Source organism: Eptatretus burgeri, chromosome 1 (assembly GCF_056783735.1).
Source record: "Eptatretus burgeri isolate ZD-2024b chromosome 1, Ebu_testis_v1, whole genome shotgun sequence".
NCBI classification, from domain to species: Eukaryota; Metazoa; Chordata; class Myxini; order Myxiniformes; family Myxinidae; genus Eptatretus; species Eptatretus burgeri.
This window is the reverse complement of record NC_140961.1, coordinates 46,473,400-46,495,482: the sequence shown is the minus strand read 5'-3', so window position 1 is coordinate 46,495,482 and position 22,083 is coordinate 46,473,400. Positions and strand designations below refer to the sequence as shown.

Genomic DNA, 22,083 nt, shown 5'->3' with positions numbered 1-22,083 from the left:
CTGGCAGGATCTTCAAGCAACCATCAAACTTCTCGACTGGTCTCCCATTTCTACTTTATCCAACATCAACTCATCCCGGGAATTCTTTCATGCACAAATTTATCCCATCTCATCTTCAGTTGTTTTACTTGAAACAACTTGCCTTCATGAAAGGCAAATCCTACTGAAGGGAATCTACGTTCCTTCCACAAAGCTTGGAACAAGTGTGTGTCCACGCTGAGGAAAGCCAGGAAACAACATCTTTCTCATCTCAAGTCAACTCTCAAACCTGTCTCCCTCTTCCAAATCCTGGTTCTGTCGAGTTAAGTCCGTTTCTGGTGTATGTTCCCCCTCCATCCCCTCCCTTACCTCAAATGGCTGCACAGCTGACACTGCACGCAAATACTGTAAGCTGAATGCCTAAACTCTGTGTTTGCTTCTAAATCTTGTCCCCAAAACCCATTGCTTTCTGTACCCACCTTACCCAGTCGCACCCAGCTGTCCCTGGACTATGTGTCCTTTTCTTCTGACAAGGTGGAGAGCTTACTGTCAAACCTCGACTCAGGTTCTGCAACCGGTCCAGACGGCATCAGCCTTCGTGTTCTAAAAACCTGCTCTTGCTCACCCTCTCTGTTCTATTCACTCTCTTTTTTTCCCAAGGGCCAAGATCATCCGATATCTGCTTCGATATCAGCAAAAAATATCGCTCTGCATAAAAGGTGCAAATTGAATCAATTCTTCCTTGTCACACATCTGACATGTCCACCAAGTTTTGGCTGAATCCGTCCATAACCTTTTGAGATATCCTGCTCACAGACAGACAAACAAACAAACAGATAGGGGTTAAAACATAGCTCCCATTCACCTTCGGTGGCGTTGGTAACAAACAATGAAACAGCAAATACAGTATATGATAACAGTATGCTGTTTCCACTCCCAGGAAAAAATGCTACAGTTAGAACTACAGTTCTACACATGGAGAAACACGAATATCACTGCCAAGGTCAGTGAATCTCTCCATGAGCATCCAAGAATATCATTGAAAGCCTGGATCGTAGTTTAGACCCAGGAAACCCATAATCCCAGCGGCTCCGACTCCTCATTCAATGCTACAACTCTCCATGAGTTGTACTCTCATATACTATAGTTGGTAACAGGTTCTATTTTAGTAGGTGACAGAGAATTACTACAGGAAAGGAATGCTATTTTCGCCTGGGCTGTAAATCGATTTTCATTTATTCAAATTTGAAATTGAAAATTAATATGTTAATATATGAGTCAGACAGTGAAATATGGAAGTTTTACAGAGAACAGTAGAAGAATGAATAATTCTGGTGATTTAAAATATATATATATATATATATATATATATATATATATATATATATATATATATATATATATATATATATATATATATATATATATATATATATATATTATTGACCAACAATCCACATTCTACCAGCATCGTAAACGAAGATTGGCTCAAAAGACCACTCATGCCCACACACAAAAGCAAGACCAGTTATACATGATCGAAAGCAAGGTACATGATTGAATGAGCAGTGTCAACTTCTCACCCTTAGGAATGGAGAAAGATTTTGTTCATGGCAGTGGTGCAGGACATGAGGCTGAAGGTGGCGTAGTGCGGCAATGCAGATGTATACCTGGTGGTCAGCACCAAGGGCTACACAAAGTGCAATGTAGCGACAAACCTCAGCCAGGTCCAGCCAACCCCAAAAACACTGGTACAACCACGACTGACATAACTGTGAGAAGGACATAGGAATTGTTAAGGCTTGGGAAAGAAAACTCAAAGTGTTTTATAATGCAATGGTCTGAGATTATGAATAAGGAGTATAAGTTTGGCCAGGTGTTAAAGCTAAGGAATAAGGAGCATCCAAGGTCATGAGAGGAAGCCTGGTGTTGGCTTATTGGTTAGGGTGGCTGGCTTGGGATCCTCGAGGTCCTGAGTTCGAGCCCCATTGGCCACTGAATTAACTCCAGGGGGTTGACTCAGCCTGTCATCCTTCCGAGGTCGGCAAAATGAGTACCAGTGTACTGGTCCCGGTGTATGTCCAGGTTAGAATAGGTGTACCATGTCCCTGTGTGTTGTAAGAGGCGACCAAGGTTGGCATCAGGAAGGGAATCCGGCCACACAAAATTGCCTCAAGAAGGGAACCATGATTGCATGGAGCCCGCAAAAAGCTAACCCCTGCTCAGCAGGGGAAAATGGCTGCAAAAACGACTGTCTAGGTCATGAGAGGGCACAGGAGTCATGCTTCAGGGTACAGGAGTCATGAATGAGGATATAGGAAGCTGATATGTCAGGCATGGAAGCATGTGCCGGATGAGCGCATGCTGGTTGGGCGCAAAGTGGATGCTGATCAGATCAGCATCCACTTTCCACCGGAACTCCAAGGGCCTCCATCTGGCCATCCCCCAGGCAGATGCCTGGCCCATCCCCATCTCCTTGAGATGCCGATCAACCTGCTGCAACCATGAGGCATGTGGTCTGCCCATTGGCCTCCTCCACTCATGAGGCTCCCTTGGTGAGAGAATCTGGTAAGCAGGATCAGCGCCACATGATCATACAGCCGCAGCTGACGCTCACGGACAATACAGGTAACAAATCTCATCTGAGTCTCTCTTAGCAACCGCTCATTGGACACAAAGTCTGACCACCAATAACTAAGGATTCTCTGAAGAGACCTGGTACTGAAGGAGTTAAGTCTCCATCTCAGCTTACTTGTCAGAGTCCAAGTGTCATATCCGTAGAGCAAGAGTGGAAGCACCAAGGACTTAAACACTCGGACTTTCATGCTCCAGTGTAGGTACCGACAGCGTCACAGCCCATGATCCAGTGAATCCATGATGTCCCAGGCCTGACCCAGTTGTCTATTGATCTCTGGCTCACAATATGGAGAAACACGAATATCACTGCCAAGGTCAGTGAATCTCTCCATGAGCATCCAAGAATATCATTGAAAGCCTGGATCATAGTTTAGACCCAGGAAACCCATAATCCCAGTGGCTCCGACTCCTCATTCAATGCCTCAAGGGCCCCAATAAGGATGTTCAGCGTCTCCACAAAGATGACTCAGTCATTTGCGAAATCAAGGTCAGAGATCCTGGCATTCCTAAATGATGCACTGAAACTTGATCTCTCCGAGATCCTCTCCAAAATCCAATCCATACATGCACTGAAAAATGTGGAGGCCAATACACACCCCCGACGAACTCCAGTAACTGGAAATAAGTCAGAGATGGAACCACCACAACTCACAGCACTCTCAGTACCAAAGTATCTTTCAGAATCAGATTGATCAGTTTTGGTGGCACCACACGAAGACTGAGAATCCTTCAGAGGGCATCCCGATTCACTGAATCGAATGTGTTGCAGAGATCATCATAGGCTGCAAGGAACCCTTGCCGAAACTCTCGTCTGTGTTCGGTGAGGACCCGAAGAGCAAGGATACGGTCAATTGTTGACATATTTGGAGTAAAGCCTAACTGCTCTGGGTACTGCTGCTCAAGCAAAAGGTGGTGAACCCCATCAATAATTCTCCAAGCAAGGACTTTGCCCAGTACTGAATGCAGCGTCACCCCTCTGTAACTGTTACAATCCTGCCAATCACCCTTCCCTTTCTATTGGGACAACAACGCCCTTCTTCCAGTCATTTGGGATGATGCCTGTGTTCCAGCCAGAGCACAGAACTGCATGCAATGACACGAGTGCAGCATTTCCATCAGCCTTGAGAAGTTCAGCATGGATGCCACAGATCCCAAGAGCTTTACCCCCTTTCAGCTGGTTTACCGCAGCCTGTTTCCACAAATGAAGGTGGTTCACAGTTGATTGGAGGTCAGTAATAGGGAAAAATACACCCATGTCATCCAACTCAACAGCTGGTGGGTCAGCCTAGTAAAGCCGCTCAAAGTAACCGGCCCAGCGGGCCCTCACTTCGGACTCCTCACTCAAGAGCTCACCACACTCCACTCAAACTACAGTACACCGAGGGATGGGCTTGGAGGAACGCAATGCACAAATTCCCCTGTAAGCAGGATGAGAATCACTTGACCACAGGTGATGCTCCACCCCTTCACAGAGTCTTCGCGCATATTCCTCCTTGTCCACTCTCAGTGCATGTACAGTTTTACGCCTCAACTCCCTGAACAGCTCAGCAGTGCCATTATGCCTGGCACTGTGACTCTGATCAATGGCATCCAGTGTCCCTTTGGAGACAAAGTTCTTCTTTGCCTGATGGTGGGTTCCAAGACATCCACTGGCAACATCAAGGATGATAGTCTTGAAGGCACTCCACAACTCTTCAGGACCCCCCAAAGCACCCAGACCCCCCAAGTGTCCACTCAGCCTGTTCGCAAACTCCTCAGCTACCCTCTCATCCCTGAGCTTGCCAACATCCAGCCTCGACTAGGTTGGTACCATTCTCCTGGATTTAAGCTGCAACTTCAGAATTGCTACAACAGGCCTGTGGTTGGTATTGAGGAACTCAGCACTTCAATGTCGCTGCAGTTCTGAATCATTGTCCTGCACCCAGCAACGAGCACATGGTGAATCTCCTTCGCCACACCACCAGCATTGAATATCAATTCCTGCGATGAGCCTGTGGGCGCTGAAACCATGAACCAGCCACCCCAAGTCCACAATTTCTTGCAAAGTTAAGGAACTTAATGCTATTCTGGTTCGCAGTTCCAGACCCATGGGAAACAACACATGTCTCATAACCATCCCTATCAGTTCCAGTCGATACATTGAAATCCCCCAAGACTAGAAGATTATCTTGCTTGGGGCACCGATGAACCACAGATTTGAGCGCGGGGCATAAAATGTCTCCTTCACAGTGAGATCACTCACCTTAGTCGGAGTATATGCAGAAACCAGGGAAATAACACCCAAGGAGTGACAAATCTTCAGTCTCATAATACGCTCATTGACTGGTGTTACCTTAGTTATCATGGGAGTCAAGTTATTGGACACAGCTCCAGCAACCCCGTGGGTATGGTAACTATCAGAGCAACCAGACCAGTAGTAGGTGTAACCACCCACCATTATCTCACCACTATCCAGTCTCCGAATGGCTGATAGTGCTAGAATACCGATGTCCAAATGCTAGAGCTCAGATTACAGAGACAGGTGATCATCCTCTTTTAGGGATCGGACATTCCAGGCACCCACCAGAAGGGACCGCCTCAGATTAACCCGAGGAGACCACCATCTAGTGGACGACACCTCAGCCCCACCGACACACACCACCACAATCCGACCAGGAAGGTTACCCCATGCTTTTCCTCCTATCATCAAAGACTGGGGTTCCTGAAAGCTTTTCCCCAATCCCGTCATGCGGTATGCTGCCCTGCGAAGGGCAGCTGCATAGGCGGTACTCCGACGGAGTGGGTTTTCAGTTTTCTTTGCATTTTGTAATATGTTTTGCAGAATGAAATGTTTTATGGTCCTGCCACCAACCTCTTCGAAAAATGTACCCAACTGCAAGAAGATGTCCGCAGACACAGTTGTGCACCAGATATGGATGGCCGTTGGCTCACAAGGAGCTCCTCCACCCTTTGGAAGGTTTTATTTTTAATCCTGCTGGGAGTCCATATCCACACACCCTCCTCACCAGGAAGCCGAGTGGCGGAGATGGCTTAGTCGCCGACAACCCGACCACAAAATGGGTTCGTAGAGGTTTACGTGATACTTGTAGCAAGTCACAGATTTGATCTGACCTGACTTGACAATAAAGGGGGCCCAGCAAGCTGAAAGAGGATCCAGCAAGTGGAAAGAGGGCTAAAGATAATGAAAGAGGCTGTGCGTTGCGATAGTCATGGGGTGTAGAGGGACACGCCTTGTTAAGTAGACTAATGGTTCCTATATGACCATCTCCAAATTCATTACTTTTTTATGTGTTACCTGGGAGACCTTTCATGGAAAACATCTGATATAGCATCAAACTCTTCATATTTTGGAAATTGTGGCTTCAGAGGTCAGGGTACCCCAAAGTCAATAAAAAGAACATCTTAAATTGGATGTCCATACAGTATTTTGCAGTACTCACGTGTAGCTTCAAACTACAAAGAAAGTTGAAGTTTGACATGGACTTTTAATTGTAGAATATTAAATAAAACGTGGACAAGAGTGCAGAAAAGATACTGAGTGAGCACAGCTGGCCATTATATTATCTGCACATTGCTCATCTCACTTAATTGTGTATTGATGTTTTCCCACCAGTTCAAGAAATTCCAAATTATTTATACATTCAAGATCACAAAACGCAACTGCCAAAGTCTTTCCGAACTGAGGGCTGAACATCAAATTATTTGAGTGGTAGAATTTTCTGCAGTCTACTTCCAGATAAAGCGCTGTGCGACAATGTAAAAAAAAAAAAAAAAAAAAAAAAAAACACCATAGATTATCCGGATCTGCTATCATGATAAAATCTGCTATCATGACGTCAGAGTGACCTCATTTTGCAAAAATTCACACTTGTCATTTTAAAAAAATTCTTCTCACAAATAAAGTTTGATATGACAGAAAAACATTATTGTTCACTACATAATATCGTTTATAACTATTTCTTGTTATTTCACATCTTATGCCTGCTTCAATACTCCATGTGTTGGAGGTAATCTCTCTGCCTCAGCCTGATTCTTTCGGAACAGCTCCCAGTGAAGCTTCTTCACCTCCTTTTTGTCCGTTTTTGGATGATACAATTTGCACACGAATTCCTTCAGTCCATCCATCACATCCTTTGTAGGCTCTTCTGTCTTCCCAAGATGAATAAAGGCATTTGTCACTTGAGTAATTGCCTTCTTGAAAATCTTCCAGTATGAAGTTTTGCCTTTTCCTACAAATCTCCAGGTTTTGTCACATCCACTAAAACAGTGAAACCCTGGTAGAGCAAAGATAGCTGTTCATTAAGGGCGTTGTATATAGGCCTAAGGGGTACCGTCCGCTGTTTGTCACAGGTCCCAGAATGACATGGGTATTTTCACCAAGTTCGGGAAACCAGCAAAGTGCCAGAACAAATATGTATGTCTATCAGGATACATAATATGTATGGTAAAACTTGGACCTACAGCGTATAACATGTTGGATCATGATTGTATCAGCCTCTTCTTGGGTACTGGAGAGGTGGTTGACGTTTTCATGATGACACGCTGCTCCGCCCTGTGTGGATACAATAAATGTTTTGTTCTTGAAATGGTTGAGAACTTTTGCTGCCAGATATTTAGCCAGACTCCCCTTTGTCTTCGGATTACTGAGGAAACTGATCAGGTTCTCCAGCGCATCTGGCGACCTGACCTGTTTAGGGACGTCTTGATTGGTGTCGAATCTGTGCAAACATAACTTCTGGAATCCTTGATGGTTGCTGTCCATTGGTTTCTTGTAGTCTGCTTCAATGATGACCCAACATCATAGTGGTCAAAGATTAGGTGTACAACGTCGTCATCTGTTGCTTTCTTTCTAATGGCTTCAACATAAAGCTTTGAAAAGTCGTTGCAGCTTCTCACTTTACCTTTTGAATGTCCTATTTGCTGCACAATAACCATTACATCAATGATGATGATGTTCACATTTTTGCCTTGTGGTGCACCAGACCCAGAAGACACAGGGGTGTTGTCAGCACCTGTCATTGGTGTATCATTGGCCAGAGCCAGTGGTGTATCATTTGCAGATTCCTCATTTGACCCAGACAACTCCTCGAGGATGTGCAACAATTTGCTTTCGTCTTCACATGGAAGCAACTGTCCAGCAGACCCAAACAGAGCTTAGGAGATGCTAGAAAACTCATTTGTCCCAATTGCCTCTTTGATATCAATGTCTTGCCTAGTTATTTCCACAATGGCCATCCTGGCAAAGAGTGAACGGTTTTCCTTCAATTCGGTTAACTTGTTGTCAAGCGTCAACTTGATGCTTCCGGCTGCTGAATTCCAACTTTTCAGTTTGAGTTGGTGCATCTTGTCCCATAGACTCAACAATCCAACAATTCACTCCTTGCCAAATCAGTGGTATGCTTTCTCACCGGATTCATTCCATAGAAGCAGTCAAGTGGAAAATGTCAACCATACAAACTATGGTCAGACAGAGCTGTCCCTCAAAAGTCTGTTTCAAGAGAACAAGTTTTTCTCGCAATGCATCACATTAAACTTGACAGCCGTGGGGTATTCTCATGAGTAGTGCTTACTTCTGAAAATAATAACTAAAAGTTTACCAATTTTACAGGTCCACATAGCAATGACAATTTCTTCCCATAATTGTCCACTTTTTTTTGTATACCTTGTTGAGGCTCGTATGAGAGCTAACACACAACGCACAGCAAGGGGGGCATGAGACAAGAGGGGTGGGAGTGGGAAGGACAAAACGGTGGGGAACAGAGACATTAGGAGATCTGTGGAAGGGAGAGGGATGGGTGGGGAACACGGGGCACACAGGATTGACATTACAGGGACTTTCAGGAAGGAAAGCAGGGAATTTGAAGGAGGTGGGTTTGGGGTGGATTAACGGGGGTAGAAAAAATCGAGGTTTTGGATGGGGGACGATAAGAGGTGGTGGTGAACGGCTGTTTTGAAGGCCTGGAGGGAAGAATGGGATTGAATGGAGTGAGGGACTTTTTTCCAAAGGCGGGAAAAAAAGAGGAATGAAAGAGTGAAGGTGAGCAGTGATTCGTGATTTTGGTAGTTTTACCAGAAGGGGGTTGTTGGCGGACAAGAGCAACCATTTTGCGGAAGAATATGTTTAAACTATAAAATCACCCAAAATCGGTCAAAATATGGGTTTTCGAAATATCAAATGTCACATGACTTCAATGTGACGTCATCATGGGAGACCATTTTGCTTATTTAATTTTCCGATAGGAGCACAATTGTGTGTGTGTGTGTGTGTGTGTGTGTGTGTGTGTGTGTGTGTGTGTGTGTGTGTGTGTGTGTGTGTGTGTGTGTGTGTGTGTGTGTGTATATATATATATATATATATATATATATATATATATATATATATATATATATATATATATATATATATATATATATATATATATATATACAGTGGGGAGAACAAGTATTTGATACACTGCCGATTTTGCAGGTTTTCTCACTTACAAAGTACGTAGAGGTCTGTAATTTTTATCATAGGTACACTTCAACTGTGAAAGACGGAATCTAAAACAAAAATCCTAAAAATCACATTGTATGATTTTTAAATAATTAATTTGCATTTTATTGCATGAAATAAGTATTTGATCACCTTCCAACCAGTAAGAATTCCGGCTCTCACAGACCTGTTAGTTTTGTCTTTAAGAAGCCCTCCCATTCTCCACTCATTACCTGTATTAACTGCACCTGTTTGAACTCGTTATCTGCAGAAAAGACAGCTGTCAACACTCAATCAATCAGACTCCAACCTCTCAACAATGGGCAAGAACAGAGAGCTGTCTCAGGACATCAGGGACAAAATTGTAGACTTGCACAAGGCTGGGATGGGATACAGGACAATAGGCAAGCAGCTTGGTGAGAAGGCAACAACTGTTGGTGCAATTATTACAAAATGGAAGAAGTTCAAGGTAACAGTCAATCTCCCTCGGTCTGGGGCTCCATGCAAGATCTCACCTCGTGGAGCCTCAATGATCATGAGAAAGGTGAGGGATCAGCCCAGAACTACACGGCAGGACCTGGTCAATGACCTGAAGAGAGCTGGGATCACAGTATCAAAGAAAACCATAAGTAACACACTATGCCGTCATGGATTAAAATCCTGCAGCGCACGCAAGGTCCCTCTGCTCAAGCCAGCGCATGTCCAGACCCATCACACCGAAACACAGCCAGGGTAACTAAGGAGTGGCTCCGTAAGAAGCATCTCAAGGTCCTGGAGTGGCCTAGCCAGTCTCCAGACCTGAACCCAATAGAAAATCTTTGGAGGGAGCTGAAAGTCTGTGTTGCCCAGCGACAGCCCCGAAACCTGAAGGATCTGGAGAAGATCTGTATGGAGGAGTGGGCCAAAATCCCTGCTGCAGTCTGTGCAAACCTGGTTAAGAACTTCAGGAAACGTCTGATCTCTGTAATTGCAAACAAAGGCTTCTGTACCAAATATTAAGTTCTGTTTTTCTGATGTATCAAATACTGGGGGGCAGTTGGGCACCTTTCCGCCTCGTGCGGTCTGGTCGAGACGAGCTGGTTCGGGGGGGGGGACTCGAACCCACACCTTTGTCACCGCACCAAGCACCAGGGACCGTGCTCTCCAACCAGCCACGCACAAACGAACCAAGACCAAGGAGAAGAACAGAGATGACTATGACCCAGGACCAGACAAACCAACCAGCACAAAGACCCACGGCCCCCAAGACCAGCGCTCCGGAGCCTGGCGTTCCTTTATTTATTTCTTGTGCGGGGTGAGAAAATCGCCATCTGAGGCATCTCAACCCTCATTGCCCAGGGTGTCATGGGAAAGTCGTCCTCTGTGGCAATCTCAACCCTCATTGGCCGGGGTGTCATGGGAAAGTCGCCCTTTGTGCGTGATTGGAAAAGGGGCACACCCCTGCCTTTCTGGGCGGAGTCTCGATCTGAGGCCATGGAAATCTCCGCCCCACGTACGTGGCTGGACATGCGTGTGTAATGGCACGATGTGCGAAGTGAAGGAGTGATGGTTTCGGTTGGCTGGAGGCTCGATTTGTATTGCAAAAACCCTGACTAAAAAATAAACCCGCAGCACACACATGAAATTCCCATAAGGCATAAGGGGCGGGACCCTAACTATAAACACATACTTATCGAAATAACTGAACTGCGGGGGCTGCTGATTGTCTGTGTGCAAAGGGCTTCCAAATCCGTAACAATATTCCCGTCAGTGAAGCGACAGGTTGTATTTGCTCGTATTGGGTAATGTGGGCAGAGGCATATCGGTTGCCATGGTGATGTTGAAGAGTGCCGTTCTACTTATGTTATGTTATGTTTTGTACCAAAGAATTACAATGCTGTGCAACAATGAGGGATTTTTTTTTTTTACTATTTGCCGCACCTGCGTTGAAAATAACTTCAAAAGGGGGTAAATGCGGCATCGATCAGAAAGTTACATAACTCAATTGAAGGTGTTACAATACCAGGGTGATCACGTCATCACCCACACCGACACTGTGCCAAACATGAAAATCATAATTGCCTCTTATGGTTGCCATGCAGTGGAGGCATAAACTCCACACTAAACCACCAGAACAACATCACTCGGTAAGCTTTTAGAACACCCATGTCTCATGCAACTGAACTCAAGTTTCACAAATTTAATATAAGAATAATGTTATATGTAGAAAGGTCCTATCACCAGTCATTTACGCAAATCTCGGAAATGACTCAAACATACGGAAAATGCAGAAATCTGCGGAAACACAAATTTATCTTGCCTGATGTCATAAGACAGCAATTTCCTAAAGGTGCAGGAGGCATCCGAGAGCAGATTGAACACGTTTAATGTTTCCTTGAGTGGCAGCAGTTGGTTGCTTGTGAGGATGCTCAAGATTATTCATCGATTCACAGCCATTCTTGACCTCGCCACACCATTTAAAAACAATTACATGAAAGACATGCATCACTGAATTATGCAGACGGTATGCTGTGATATTGAGTTGGTTTGATGTCCTCCTTCACGAGGAACTCAATCAATCATTGCACCTCTGTTTCACAGTACACGTGATTATAAGTTAACGAGCAGCATGGTTTTTAAAACCGTTCATGGACAAATCTGATTAAACTTAAATCATGACATTGAACGGATACTATAGAACTCATAAACTTGTTGAGAAATCAACTTCCACTGTTCACCAATTATTTTCAATCTTAAGGGGAGTTGACAACTTGAATGGCAATGTTCCCAGATGAACAGATTATATTGCAGGTATCTCTTGCATGTTTGTGAGCCATACATATAAAGTAGTCAAGAACCACAGCAATGTTTGTGAAGATATCTTAAATAGTTTTGAACCAACTGCTACTGCAAAATTCCTCCAAAAGGAGATTTATTTTATTGCCCCCCCCCCCTCTGGTCGTAAAATCTCCAAATATGAGGACAAATAATAATAGTACTACTACCAATAATAATAACTAGCCGAAACCCCGTCACAGATGGATTCCGTTCCATGAACCAAAGGTGTTTATTCTGCTTCAAAGTTGAAAGTTGACTATTGCCACTATGTGCGATGCACTCTTACAGGTACGAAGTTTCTTTCAGTCCAGGTCACAGTATCGAGAAAAACGTGACGCGACCGCGAGGAGGAGCACAAAATTGGTCCTTCAGTATTAATATATAGATAATAATCGTAATAATAAATAAATACGAGTTCCCTTACAAAGCCATTAGGCCTGCCTGTTCATGGTTTCTAACCTATCGTTGTTTGTCTGTACTCTATCCTTTATAAATGTTGAGTCTCAAGCAAGGAAGCAACACGTACCATTTTTAAAGCCTTTGATATGACAGTGCTGGGGTTTGAACTGCCAACCTCTCAGACTCAGAGCTGATGCTCGAGCCATTAAGCCACCGATTCTGGTAATACCTTGGGGTTCTCCATTAAATGTGTCCACATAGCACATGCTGAAAGTATTTTGGAGATGGTTAGGAGGGGAAATTCCTCATAATCAATTTCAGATGGGTTGTCTCGGCTAGGGTGCGGGGCTGCAACACGGTGCGAGGTGTGAGAAGATCCCCGAGAGCGGATAAAAAGGGTGTGGAAAATGAGAGCAAAAAGCACTTGGCACAAAAATGTTAACTGCAAACTCAAATTTGCGATAAGGACGGAATGTCGCACTGAAATTTCTGGTTCCATTTTGAAAGGCCAAAATTAGACGACAATGTCACACCAGGCAGCAGACATTATTGGCTGAGCTACTGTACCTGAACACGCTTGGATGTGATGCAGTAATCTAAGTTTACACATTTTCTTCTTGGTTTTAGAAACCTCAAGCATTACCACAATAACAAAATATTTTAGCCTTCATGGATTGAAAGTTTGTAAAGAAAAGAAAAATAAATAAATAAACAACAGATAGTGTTTGTTCCATATAATGATCATCCCAAATGTGAACTTCAAACCTAAAGGTTATCTTTGCCATTCCACATTTATCAGTGACTTCAAAGACAACACAGCATTTCAAACAGTCTGCACATTCAATAAAATGTACTCACCGAATGTGTATTACATAAATACACTCTAAATAAACACTTCTTATTTACTTTGGTCAAAGTTTATTGGAGACACGTACATTAATCACAGGAATGTTAAAAATGATGAACCCTGCAAAAATAAAATGACGAGTATTTAAAGGGGAAACATGCAAAGGCCCCTCGCCCCTCCACACCCGACAAATAAATGTGGATAACAATTTTCCATATCGGACTAAAATTGAGCAATTCTCTCTGTGGGTATGGTTGTATGTAAGTATGTATGTATATGTATGTATGTACGTATCTTATAGAATCGAAAATGGTTTGGCGGATCCACACCAAATTTTGCATATGTGCTCAGGGTTCTGAGGACCAAGACCTAGGCATAAAATAATCCCCCCACTGTTCCCCATGAAGTTGGGGAGATGACTTGTGATTTTCGCCTGTACATGTGGAATAGTGCAAGTGGTTTATCCACTGACCGCTGCCAGAGGGAGGGGGTATTAACACCAAGTTTCACTCCCAGAGTAAGGGGTATTACTCATATGACAAAATAGGTCTTTGTATTGAACAAAAAAAAAAAAATCACACAGCTTGTGAGGGTGTGGTTTCATGGCCTTTTTATACCTCTCCAGTCCAAGACTGGAGGCATTGTTTATGAGATGTCCATCTGGCTGTCTGTCTGTCTGTCCCTGCGCTCATTATCGTTTTTTTGTTACCATGATAACTTGTTTACCACAAAAGGGATTTCAACCAAACTTGGCACAATTATGGACTGTAATAAGACAATAAACTGAAAAGGTCAAAGGACAAAGGTCACATGTCGTTTCATTGAAAATAATTTTCCAGAACATAACTCGAGTTAGAAATATCTGAAGTCTCTCTTCCACTTATCTTTCTTTTCTCTCATGTGACCTTTAATTGAGATAAAAAGTAACAATGGGTTCACACACACAATGTGGGTGGAGGTATGTCCATAACATCCACAGATTAATTAGTTGCAGCTCAAATGTGGAGGATAGTAACATCCCAGCCTAGGCTGAATGTTGGCAAGCTCAAGGATGGGAGGGTAGATGAGGAGTTTGTGAACAGGCCAAATGGGGATTTGTGGGGTGGAGGGGGGGGGCTGGGTGCTTTGGGGAATCCTGAAGAGTTGTGGAGTGCCTTCAAGACCACCATCCTTGATGTTGCCGGTGGATGTTTTGGAACTCACCGTTGGGTGAAGAAATATTTTGTCTCCAAGGGACACTGGATACCATTGACCAGTCACAGGGTCAGGCTTAATGGCAGGGCTGAGCTGTTCAGGGAGTTGAGGCATAAAATTGTATGTGCGCTGAGGGTGGACAAGGAGGCTGATGTGTGAGGAATCTGTGAGGGGTAGAGCATCACCTGTGGTCAAGTGATTCTCATCCTGCTTAAGGCTCAGTCACACCTTGACGTTTTAGCCAGCAATGGCAACGTATCAAAATGTATGTAAAACGCTGGCTTACGTTGAACTTTTGATGTTTTTTTTAAAGACTCGGACGTATTCATAACGAGTTGGTCGTATGCATAACATATTAGTAATGGACACAGAACGTTTGGTTGTCTTATAGACAACTTATACCAACGAATGCTTAGCCTGTTGTCGGCCTTCACAACCTATGCCCAAACATAGTCTAACTTATGCATAGCGCGCTGCACGTATCGCCGACGATGACGTTACGTAACCTATTAAAAGGCTGCCGCACAACGATTCGAATCATAACCGCCGGAGAAATGGAAGTGTCAACATCGCAGTCACACCTTGGCGATCTTGCCAGCGTATGCCGACCTGTGAAAAATGCGTCTAAAACGCTGGCGCACGTCAAATACGGTATGGGTAAGTTTGGTATACGTGAATAGAATGCTAAAGTACGCTGTCATGCGTCGTATTAAGTGGAGTACGTCTTGTAATTTTAAACGTGTTAAACATTTTACGACGTACTTGCCGTATGCCTCACACGTTCCGCATGCGATGGGAATAAGTTGTACGCATGATATGCAAACGTTGGCACACGTCGACGAAAGTTACTTGTAAGGTACTCATAAGTCGAAACAAGTCGAGGTAATGGTTAGCGTCAGTGTTCCAGACTCCCTGCTTTTTTTTGTTTTTTTTTTCTTCGGTATGACTGATGTTGACACTTCGATTTCTAGTGCGGTTATTATTTAAATTGTTGAGCGGCAGCCTATTAATTATATTATATTATAACCGCACGTGAAATCGAAGTTGCAACATCACCGTCATACCGAAGAAAAAAACACCAAAAAAAAACCAGGGAGTCTGGAACACTGACGCTAACCATTACCTTGACGTGTTTCGACTTATGAGTACCTTACCAGAAACGTGTGTCGACGTGTGTCAACGATCGCGTAACATGCCGACAACACGTTACTCATAGGTTAGAAATAAGTTTCGGGTACGCTAAACATTACCTCGACGTGTTTCGACTTATGAGTAACTTACAAGTAACGTGAGTCAACGATCGCGTAACGTGCCTCCAACTTATGGCCGGCGTTATGCGGAACGTGTGAGTGATACGCTGGCATAAGTCTTAAAATTTCAAGCATGGAAAATTTGAGGACAACCGCAAAGTACAACGTTTAAAACCAGCGTACTACGACGTATGGCAGTGTTTTTCAGCGTGCTCTCAATGTTATCAAAACTTACCCATAACGTATTCGACGTGTACCAGCGTTTTACACAAATTATCCAAAAATCGGCATAAGCTGGCTAAAACGTCAAGGTGTGACTGGGCCTTTACAGGGGAATTCACGCATTGCGTCCTCCAAGCCCATCCCTCAGTGTACTGCAGTTATCGCAGAGGGTGGTGGGCTCTTGACAGAGGAGTCCAAAGTAAAGGCCCGCTGGGCCGATTGCTTTGAGCACTTTACCAGGCTGATCCACCAGCTGTGGAGTTGGATATCAGGGGTGTTACCAATCCCTATTGCTGACCCTCAAATCAACTGTGATCCACCCTCGTTTGTGGAAACAGGCTGCGGAGAACTGGTTGAAATGGGGTAAAGCTCATGGGATCTGTGGCATCCATGCTGAACTTCTCAAGGCTGGTGGAAATGCTGTACTCATGTCATTGCATGCAGTTCTGCACTCTGCATGGAACACAAGTAACATCCCAACTGACTGGAAGAGGGAACTTCTTGTCCCTCTCTGGAAAGGGAAGGGTGATCGCCAGGAATGCAACAACGACCGAGGGGTGACGCTGCTCTTAGTGCCAGGCAAGGTCTTTGCTTGGTAATTCCTGAAAGGGTTCGCCACCATCTGCTTCAGCACCAGCAGCCAGAGCAGTCAGGCTTTACACCAAAGAGGTCAATGACTGACCGTATCCTTGCTCTTTGGGTCCTCACCAAACGCAGACGAGAGTTTTGGCAGGGGCTGCTTGCAGCCTATTTTGATCTCTATAAAGCATTTGATTCAGTGAATTGGGATGCCCTCTGGAGGATTCTTGGTCTTTGTGGGGGTACCACCAAAACTGATCAAGCTGATGTCTGAACTTTCCTCTGGTACTGAGAGTGCTGTGAGATGTGGTGATACCATCTCCGACTTATTTCCAGTTGTTACTGGAGTCCTTCAGGGGTGTATACTGGCTCCCACACTTTTCAGCGCTTGAATGGATTCTGGGGAGGATGTTGGAGAGATCAAGCTGCTGTGCATCGTTTGGGAATATCAACATCTCTGACCTTGATTTCGGAGATTATGCAGTCATCTTTGCGAAAACTCTAGATATCCTTTTGGGGTCCCTCGCGGTGCTGAATCAGGAGTCGGAGCCGCTGGGATTCCGGGTTTCCTGGGTCAAAACTAAGATTCATATCTCTGCTGGCTGTGAGCCAGAGGTCAATAGACGTCTGGGTCGGGCTTGGGGAGTCATGGATTCATTGAATCATGGGGTGTGACCTTGTCAGTACCTGTGCAGGAGGATGAAATTTCAAGTCTTCAGGTCCTTGGTGCTTCCAGTCTTGCTCTACGGATGTAAGACTTGGATTCTGACCAGGGATCTGAGATGGAGATTTGACTCCTTCGGTATCATACCAGGTCTCTTTGGAGAATTCTTGGCCATCGCTGGTTGGACTTTGTGTCCAACGAGCAGCTGCTGAGAGACTCTGAGGAGATTTGTTACCTGCATAGTCCGTGAGTGTCAGCTGCGGCTGTATGGACATGTGGCTCATTTTCCTGATGCTGATCCTGCTCACCAGATTCTCTCAACGAGGGAGCCTCGTGAATAGAGGAGGCCAATGGGCTGACCACGTCTCGTGGTTGCACAACAGGTTAATCTGCATCTCAAGTAGATGGGCATTGGCCAGGCATATGCCTGGGGGATGGCCAGATGGAGGTCCATGGAGTACCGGCGGAAAGTGGACGCAGTGACGCACTGCTTCGGCACATGCCCCATACCTGACCTGACCTAATGTATTCGCGTCAATTTCTATTTTCTTATTACTTCCTGAATTCTTCAACCACCTTTGTGAATGGAAATTTAAAAAGTAAAAGTGCAGAAATGCTAATATTGGGGTAATTTTAGGGATGAAAGCAAAGATGATGGTGTCGCTTTAAGTAAAGATCATACTTCCCATTCAAAAAACATTACTTTACACACACACTCGCATATAAGCAGACACAAATAAGCACACAAATCACAATCAAAGTAGTATGAGGGGTACCTGTGCAGGTGAGCAGCCAGCCATGCGGAAGGCAGAGGAGAGAAGTGGAAGCTCACTCATCACCAAACTCTCCACCAGATGGCCAGTACAGGTGAGCAGAGGATGCAGGCCAGAGAAGGCAACAGGCTCAGGAAGATGTACCTAGAGGTACAAAAGCACATCCGAGAGAACACCACAGCTCACCTCTCAACACTTCATAAAGCCCAGCTCACTGATGAAGACAGCGGTTTAGTGACAACCCACAAGGCCTCACAAAACGCTGAATATTTTTGAGGTTAAACATAAACCTTCATCTCATCAGAGGAATCCATCTCTATCAATGCATAGAGCTCTGTTGATTATGTATGTATGTATATATATATATATATATATATATATATATATATATATATATATATATATATATATATATATATATATATATATATATATATATATATATATATATATATATATATATATATATATATATATATATATATATATATATATATATATATATACATATATATATATATATATATATATATATATATATATATATATATATTTACGAGGTGTGTTCAAAAAGTATCCAACCTTAATTTTTTGTGCGTAAACAAATCAAGCTACGGAGGCGTGGTTTGGTGCACATATGTATGCGATCCTAATTCATATGCGTGAATATTTTCCCGCCTGCAGAAGCTGTCAGTCGCCGACAGACCGCCAATGGGTGAGGAAGTGTAAGCGAGCGCCGTCGGATTTTCGTCTTTGACAAAATGATGGAAAAACTTGAACAACGCTACTGCATCAAATTTTGTGTAAAGCTTGGCGATTCCAAAGTGGAAACGATCCGCAAGATTCAACAGGCCTTCAGGAATGAAGCAATGGGCACCACACAGATAAAAGAGTGGTACAACCACTTCAAAGATGGTCGCACATCAGTGGAAAGTGAAGCACGTTCTGGTAGGCCCTCAACATCCCGAAATGAGATCGTCATTGACCAAGTGAGGACCCTGCTGATGCAGGATCGTCGAATCACAATCGGAGAACTTGCAGACGAGGTGGGCGTCAGCAATGGATCCGTTCATTCCATTGTGACTGAGGATTTGGGCTTAAGGAGAATCTCAGCGAAGTTCGTGCCAAAGCTGCTAACGATTGAGCAGAAGCAACTCCGTTTGGAGATCGCACAGAACATGCTGGAGACTGTGAACAGCGATCCCAACTTCTTCAACACAGTGATCACTGGCGATGAGACCACAGTGATCCGTCATTTTGTCAAAAACGAAAATCCGATGGCGCTCACTTACACTTCCTCACTCATCGGCGGTCTGTCGGCGACTGACAGCTTCTGCAGGCGGGAAAGTATTCACGCATACGAATTAAGATCACCTACATACGTGCACCAAACCACACCTCCCTAGCTTCATTTGTTTACGCTCGAAAAATTAAGGTTGGATACTTTTTGAACACACCTTGTGTGTGTATATATATATATATATATATATATATATATATATATATATATATATATATATATATATATATATATGTGTGTGTGTGTGTGTTTTTTTTTTACTTTTTCAACCACAACAAAACATTTCCCACAAGTCACTCCTAACATGGTTTTGTCCCACAGCAGTCATGCCAAGTTCTTATATCTGGTCACCAATGGTTACCAAGCTAAGATCAAATACTTAGTCTCCATATCTCGCATCAAAATCCTCCCAGATGGACTCCCTCAAGACGCTGCACTCTCCGCTACCCTCTTTAATCTGTTTCTTCAAGACCTGAAGACCTCACCCCACCACCACCACCAGACAGCAAACCTGTCCATGTGGATGACCTCACAATCGCTGCAGAACATTACAAAACCCAACAGGCCACCATATCTCACTCCAGCGATGTAGAAACATATTATGGAGCACTGGCTCATCTAAAGCCATAAGAGAACATCACCCTCAAAATCTCCAAGAACTCCACTCACCCCAGACAGATATGTGTCTCATTTGCACCCTCACATTACATTATTCAACCAACTCCTCCCACCAGACAGACAGACACCCAACATTCCTCAGCCTCACAATAGAAACATCATTCCCTTAACATCAGTGCCAAAGATGGGGTGCAAAAACAGCACACTTTAGGCAATCAGGCAGACACCACTTTCGTACAACAAAAAGAGCCGCTCACACCAACTGAAAATTCATTCACAATACCATAAACTACACAAGCCCAAATTGGGCACGAGCAACATGTGACACCAATATCTGTGAGTTACAAAGAACCCAAAAACTTCAAGATTGTAACAGGATGTACAAATTCTACAAACGCCCACCACCTCCAAACCGAATCAAAAGTGCTCCCAATCAGGATCACTTAAACGTGAGACAAACTTAGTAGCTTCGTCCGTTACATCTCTGCACCTTTATGTAAAACCACCCCCTACCCCCAACTCAGAGATTAAAAAAAAAAGATTCCAGAGCTCACCACTACTCCCACATATTCAAAAACATCCCACCTCCTCCCCACAATACCTCCATTCAAAACCACATACACAATCACCTAACCACCTCCTTAACCCCCTGACCAACATCCTAAGTGCCTCTCCTCTCAACATTAACCAAACAACACAGAATCAACTCTTTAGAGAAATTAGAGTGTATCTCACCAGATTGTGTTGTGGTTTCCACCCATCCTTGCAACACTATTCACACATGATTCACTTCGCAGAAAACCCAGTACCGTATATATTCCCATGCTGCTCCATCTACCACGGCCCACCTACTCTCCACAGGTCATACATTCACTCAACACTGACAATACTTTAACATTACTTACACAAAAGATCTCTGAGTACGACCAGTTGACGTTGTTAGATACCTTTGATCTATTGACTTCACAACCACGTGATGTCAAGGCGACAACAACAACAATTAGAATGGCACTTGGGAGAGTGCATACCTCCGCCAGGCTGAACAATTTACGTTTTGTATCCCACTGACAGGTCGGATCTGAATCAAAATAAAATCGGCTTGTTCTTGTCTACCCAACTCATCCACCAAGTTGTCATCCATCCACAACTTTTTGAGATATCGTGCTATATGTATTGTTATGGTTTTGGAAAACTTACTCCGGGGGGAGACATGGACATGGAGGTGACCCGAGGATCAGTTATTTCATTAATCTTTGTATAAATAGTCCTTGGTCCCTTGTCAAAGGGCTGTATTTGTCCTGTGTAATGTGTCCTCCCTCCCCCCTCTCTTACTTTCAATCTTTCCTTCACACCATCGTTCTGCTCAATTCCTCTGTTGCTTTCAATCATCCCTCCACTACCCCATCGGCCCGTTTCAATGGTCCACCAATAATCTCCCCTCCATCAAACATCCTTTCAACAGTCCATCCTTTACCCCATCAGTCTTACCTTCAATCACACAGCCGTTTGGTCATCCCTTGGTCATGTGGGGTTCCTTTCTGTGTTCCCTCCATCTGCACATTGCTGAACCCATTGAGTGCTCTTGCATGTATGCTCGTGTCGCATTTCGCATGTATGCTCGTGGCGCTTGGTACTCAGCATGGCCTGCTAGGCGCGGCACTTCTCGCGGGCATGGTACATTGCAAAACAGTGCGACTGGGTGTTTTCCGTGCGAAGGAGAAGGCTTGGAGCTCTCGTTGCTGCTTTGGGCGTGTAAGGGGTGGGGCAGGAGCTTTGTTGAAACTTCCCTCAGAATGGCGTGACAATTTCCACCAATGATGTCATATACCCACTCCCATCGGCTGCGGACCAATGGGAAGGGGAGAAGGCTTGTGGGGGGAGTGAAAGAAAGCTGATGTGAAGAAAAAGCAGAAAGGGAAGAAAAGGACTCGTGACAAGCTCACATGAGCAGGGACAAATAGCGCTCCTGAGCAGATGGCTCTGAAAACAGAAAGGGAAGAAGCAAAAGGCAGAAAGCAGAAGAGACGGCAGACGCAGAAGGCTGAGGGAAGCAGAAATGAGAAACAAACGGGACAAGCTCAACTGGTCAGAAGACTGACAGGCTGAGAAGGCTCGTGAGGGAAGGAACAAAAACGTGTGAGGGAAAAGAAAGGAAAGCTTCACGAGCAGTTGATGTCGAGCTTCTGTGGAAAAAGAACACTCCTTCCGTGAGTGTCATCCTGCCCTCTTGATCCTGTCAGTCACAAAGGACAAGGAGAGTGAACGGCGGCACCTCATCGAAGGGGGTCTAAGGAGGAAGGATCTGAGGCAGAGGAGGGCGAGTTGCACA

At 44.3% G+C, this 22,083-nt stretch overlaps 1 protein-coding gene across 4 annotated transcripts in view; it reads right to left on the bottom strand.

Moving 5' to 3' along the window:
• The window catches only part of TBC1D32 (TBC1 domain family member 32), a 147,586-nt gene that overhangs the window by 13,483 nt on the left and 112,020 nt on the right, over positions 1–22,083 (bottom strand). For 3 of the 4 annotated variants that reach the window (XM_085882166.1, XM_085882172.1, XM_085882183.1), the window contains 2 exons: positions 17,840–17,980; positions 1,563–1,751 (listed from right to left, as the gene is read on the bottom strand). In XM_085882166.1, coding sequence (XP_085738292.1) covers positions 1,563–1,751; positions 17,840–17,980 — 330 coding nt within the window. Of the gene's footprint in view, positions 1–1,562; positions 1,752–17,839; positions 17,981–22,083 lie in introns of those variants that run through there. The other variant, XR_015058410.1, reaches the window with a different exon arrangement.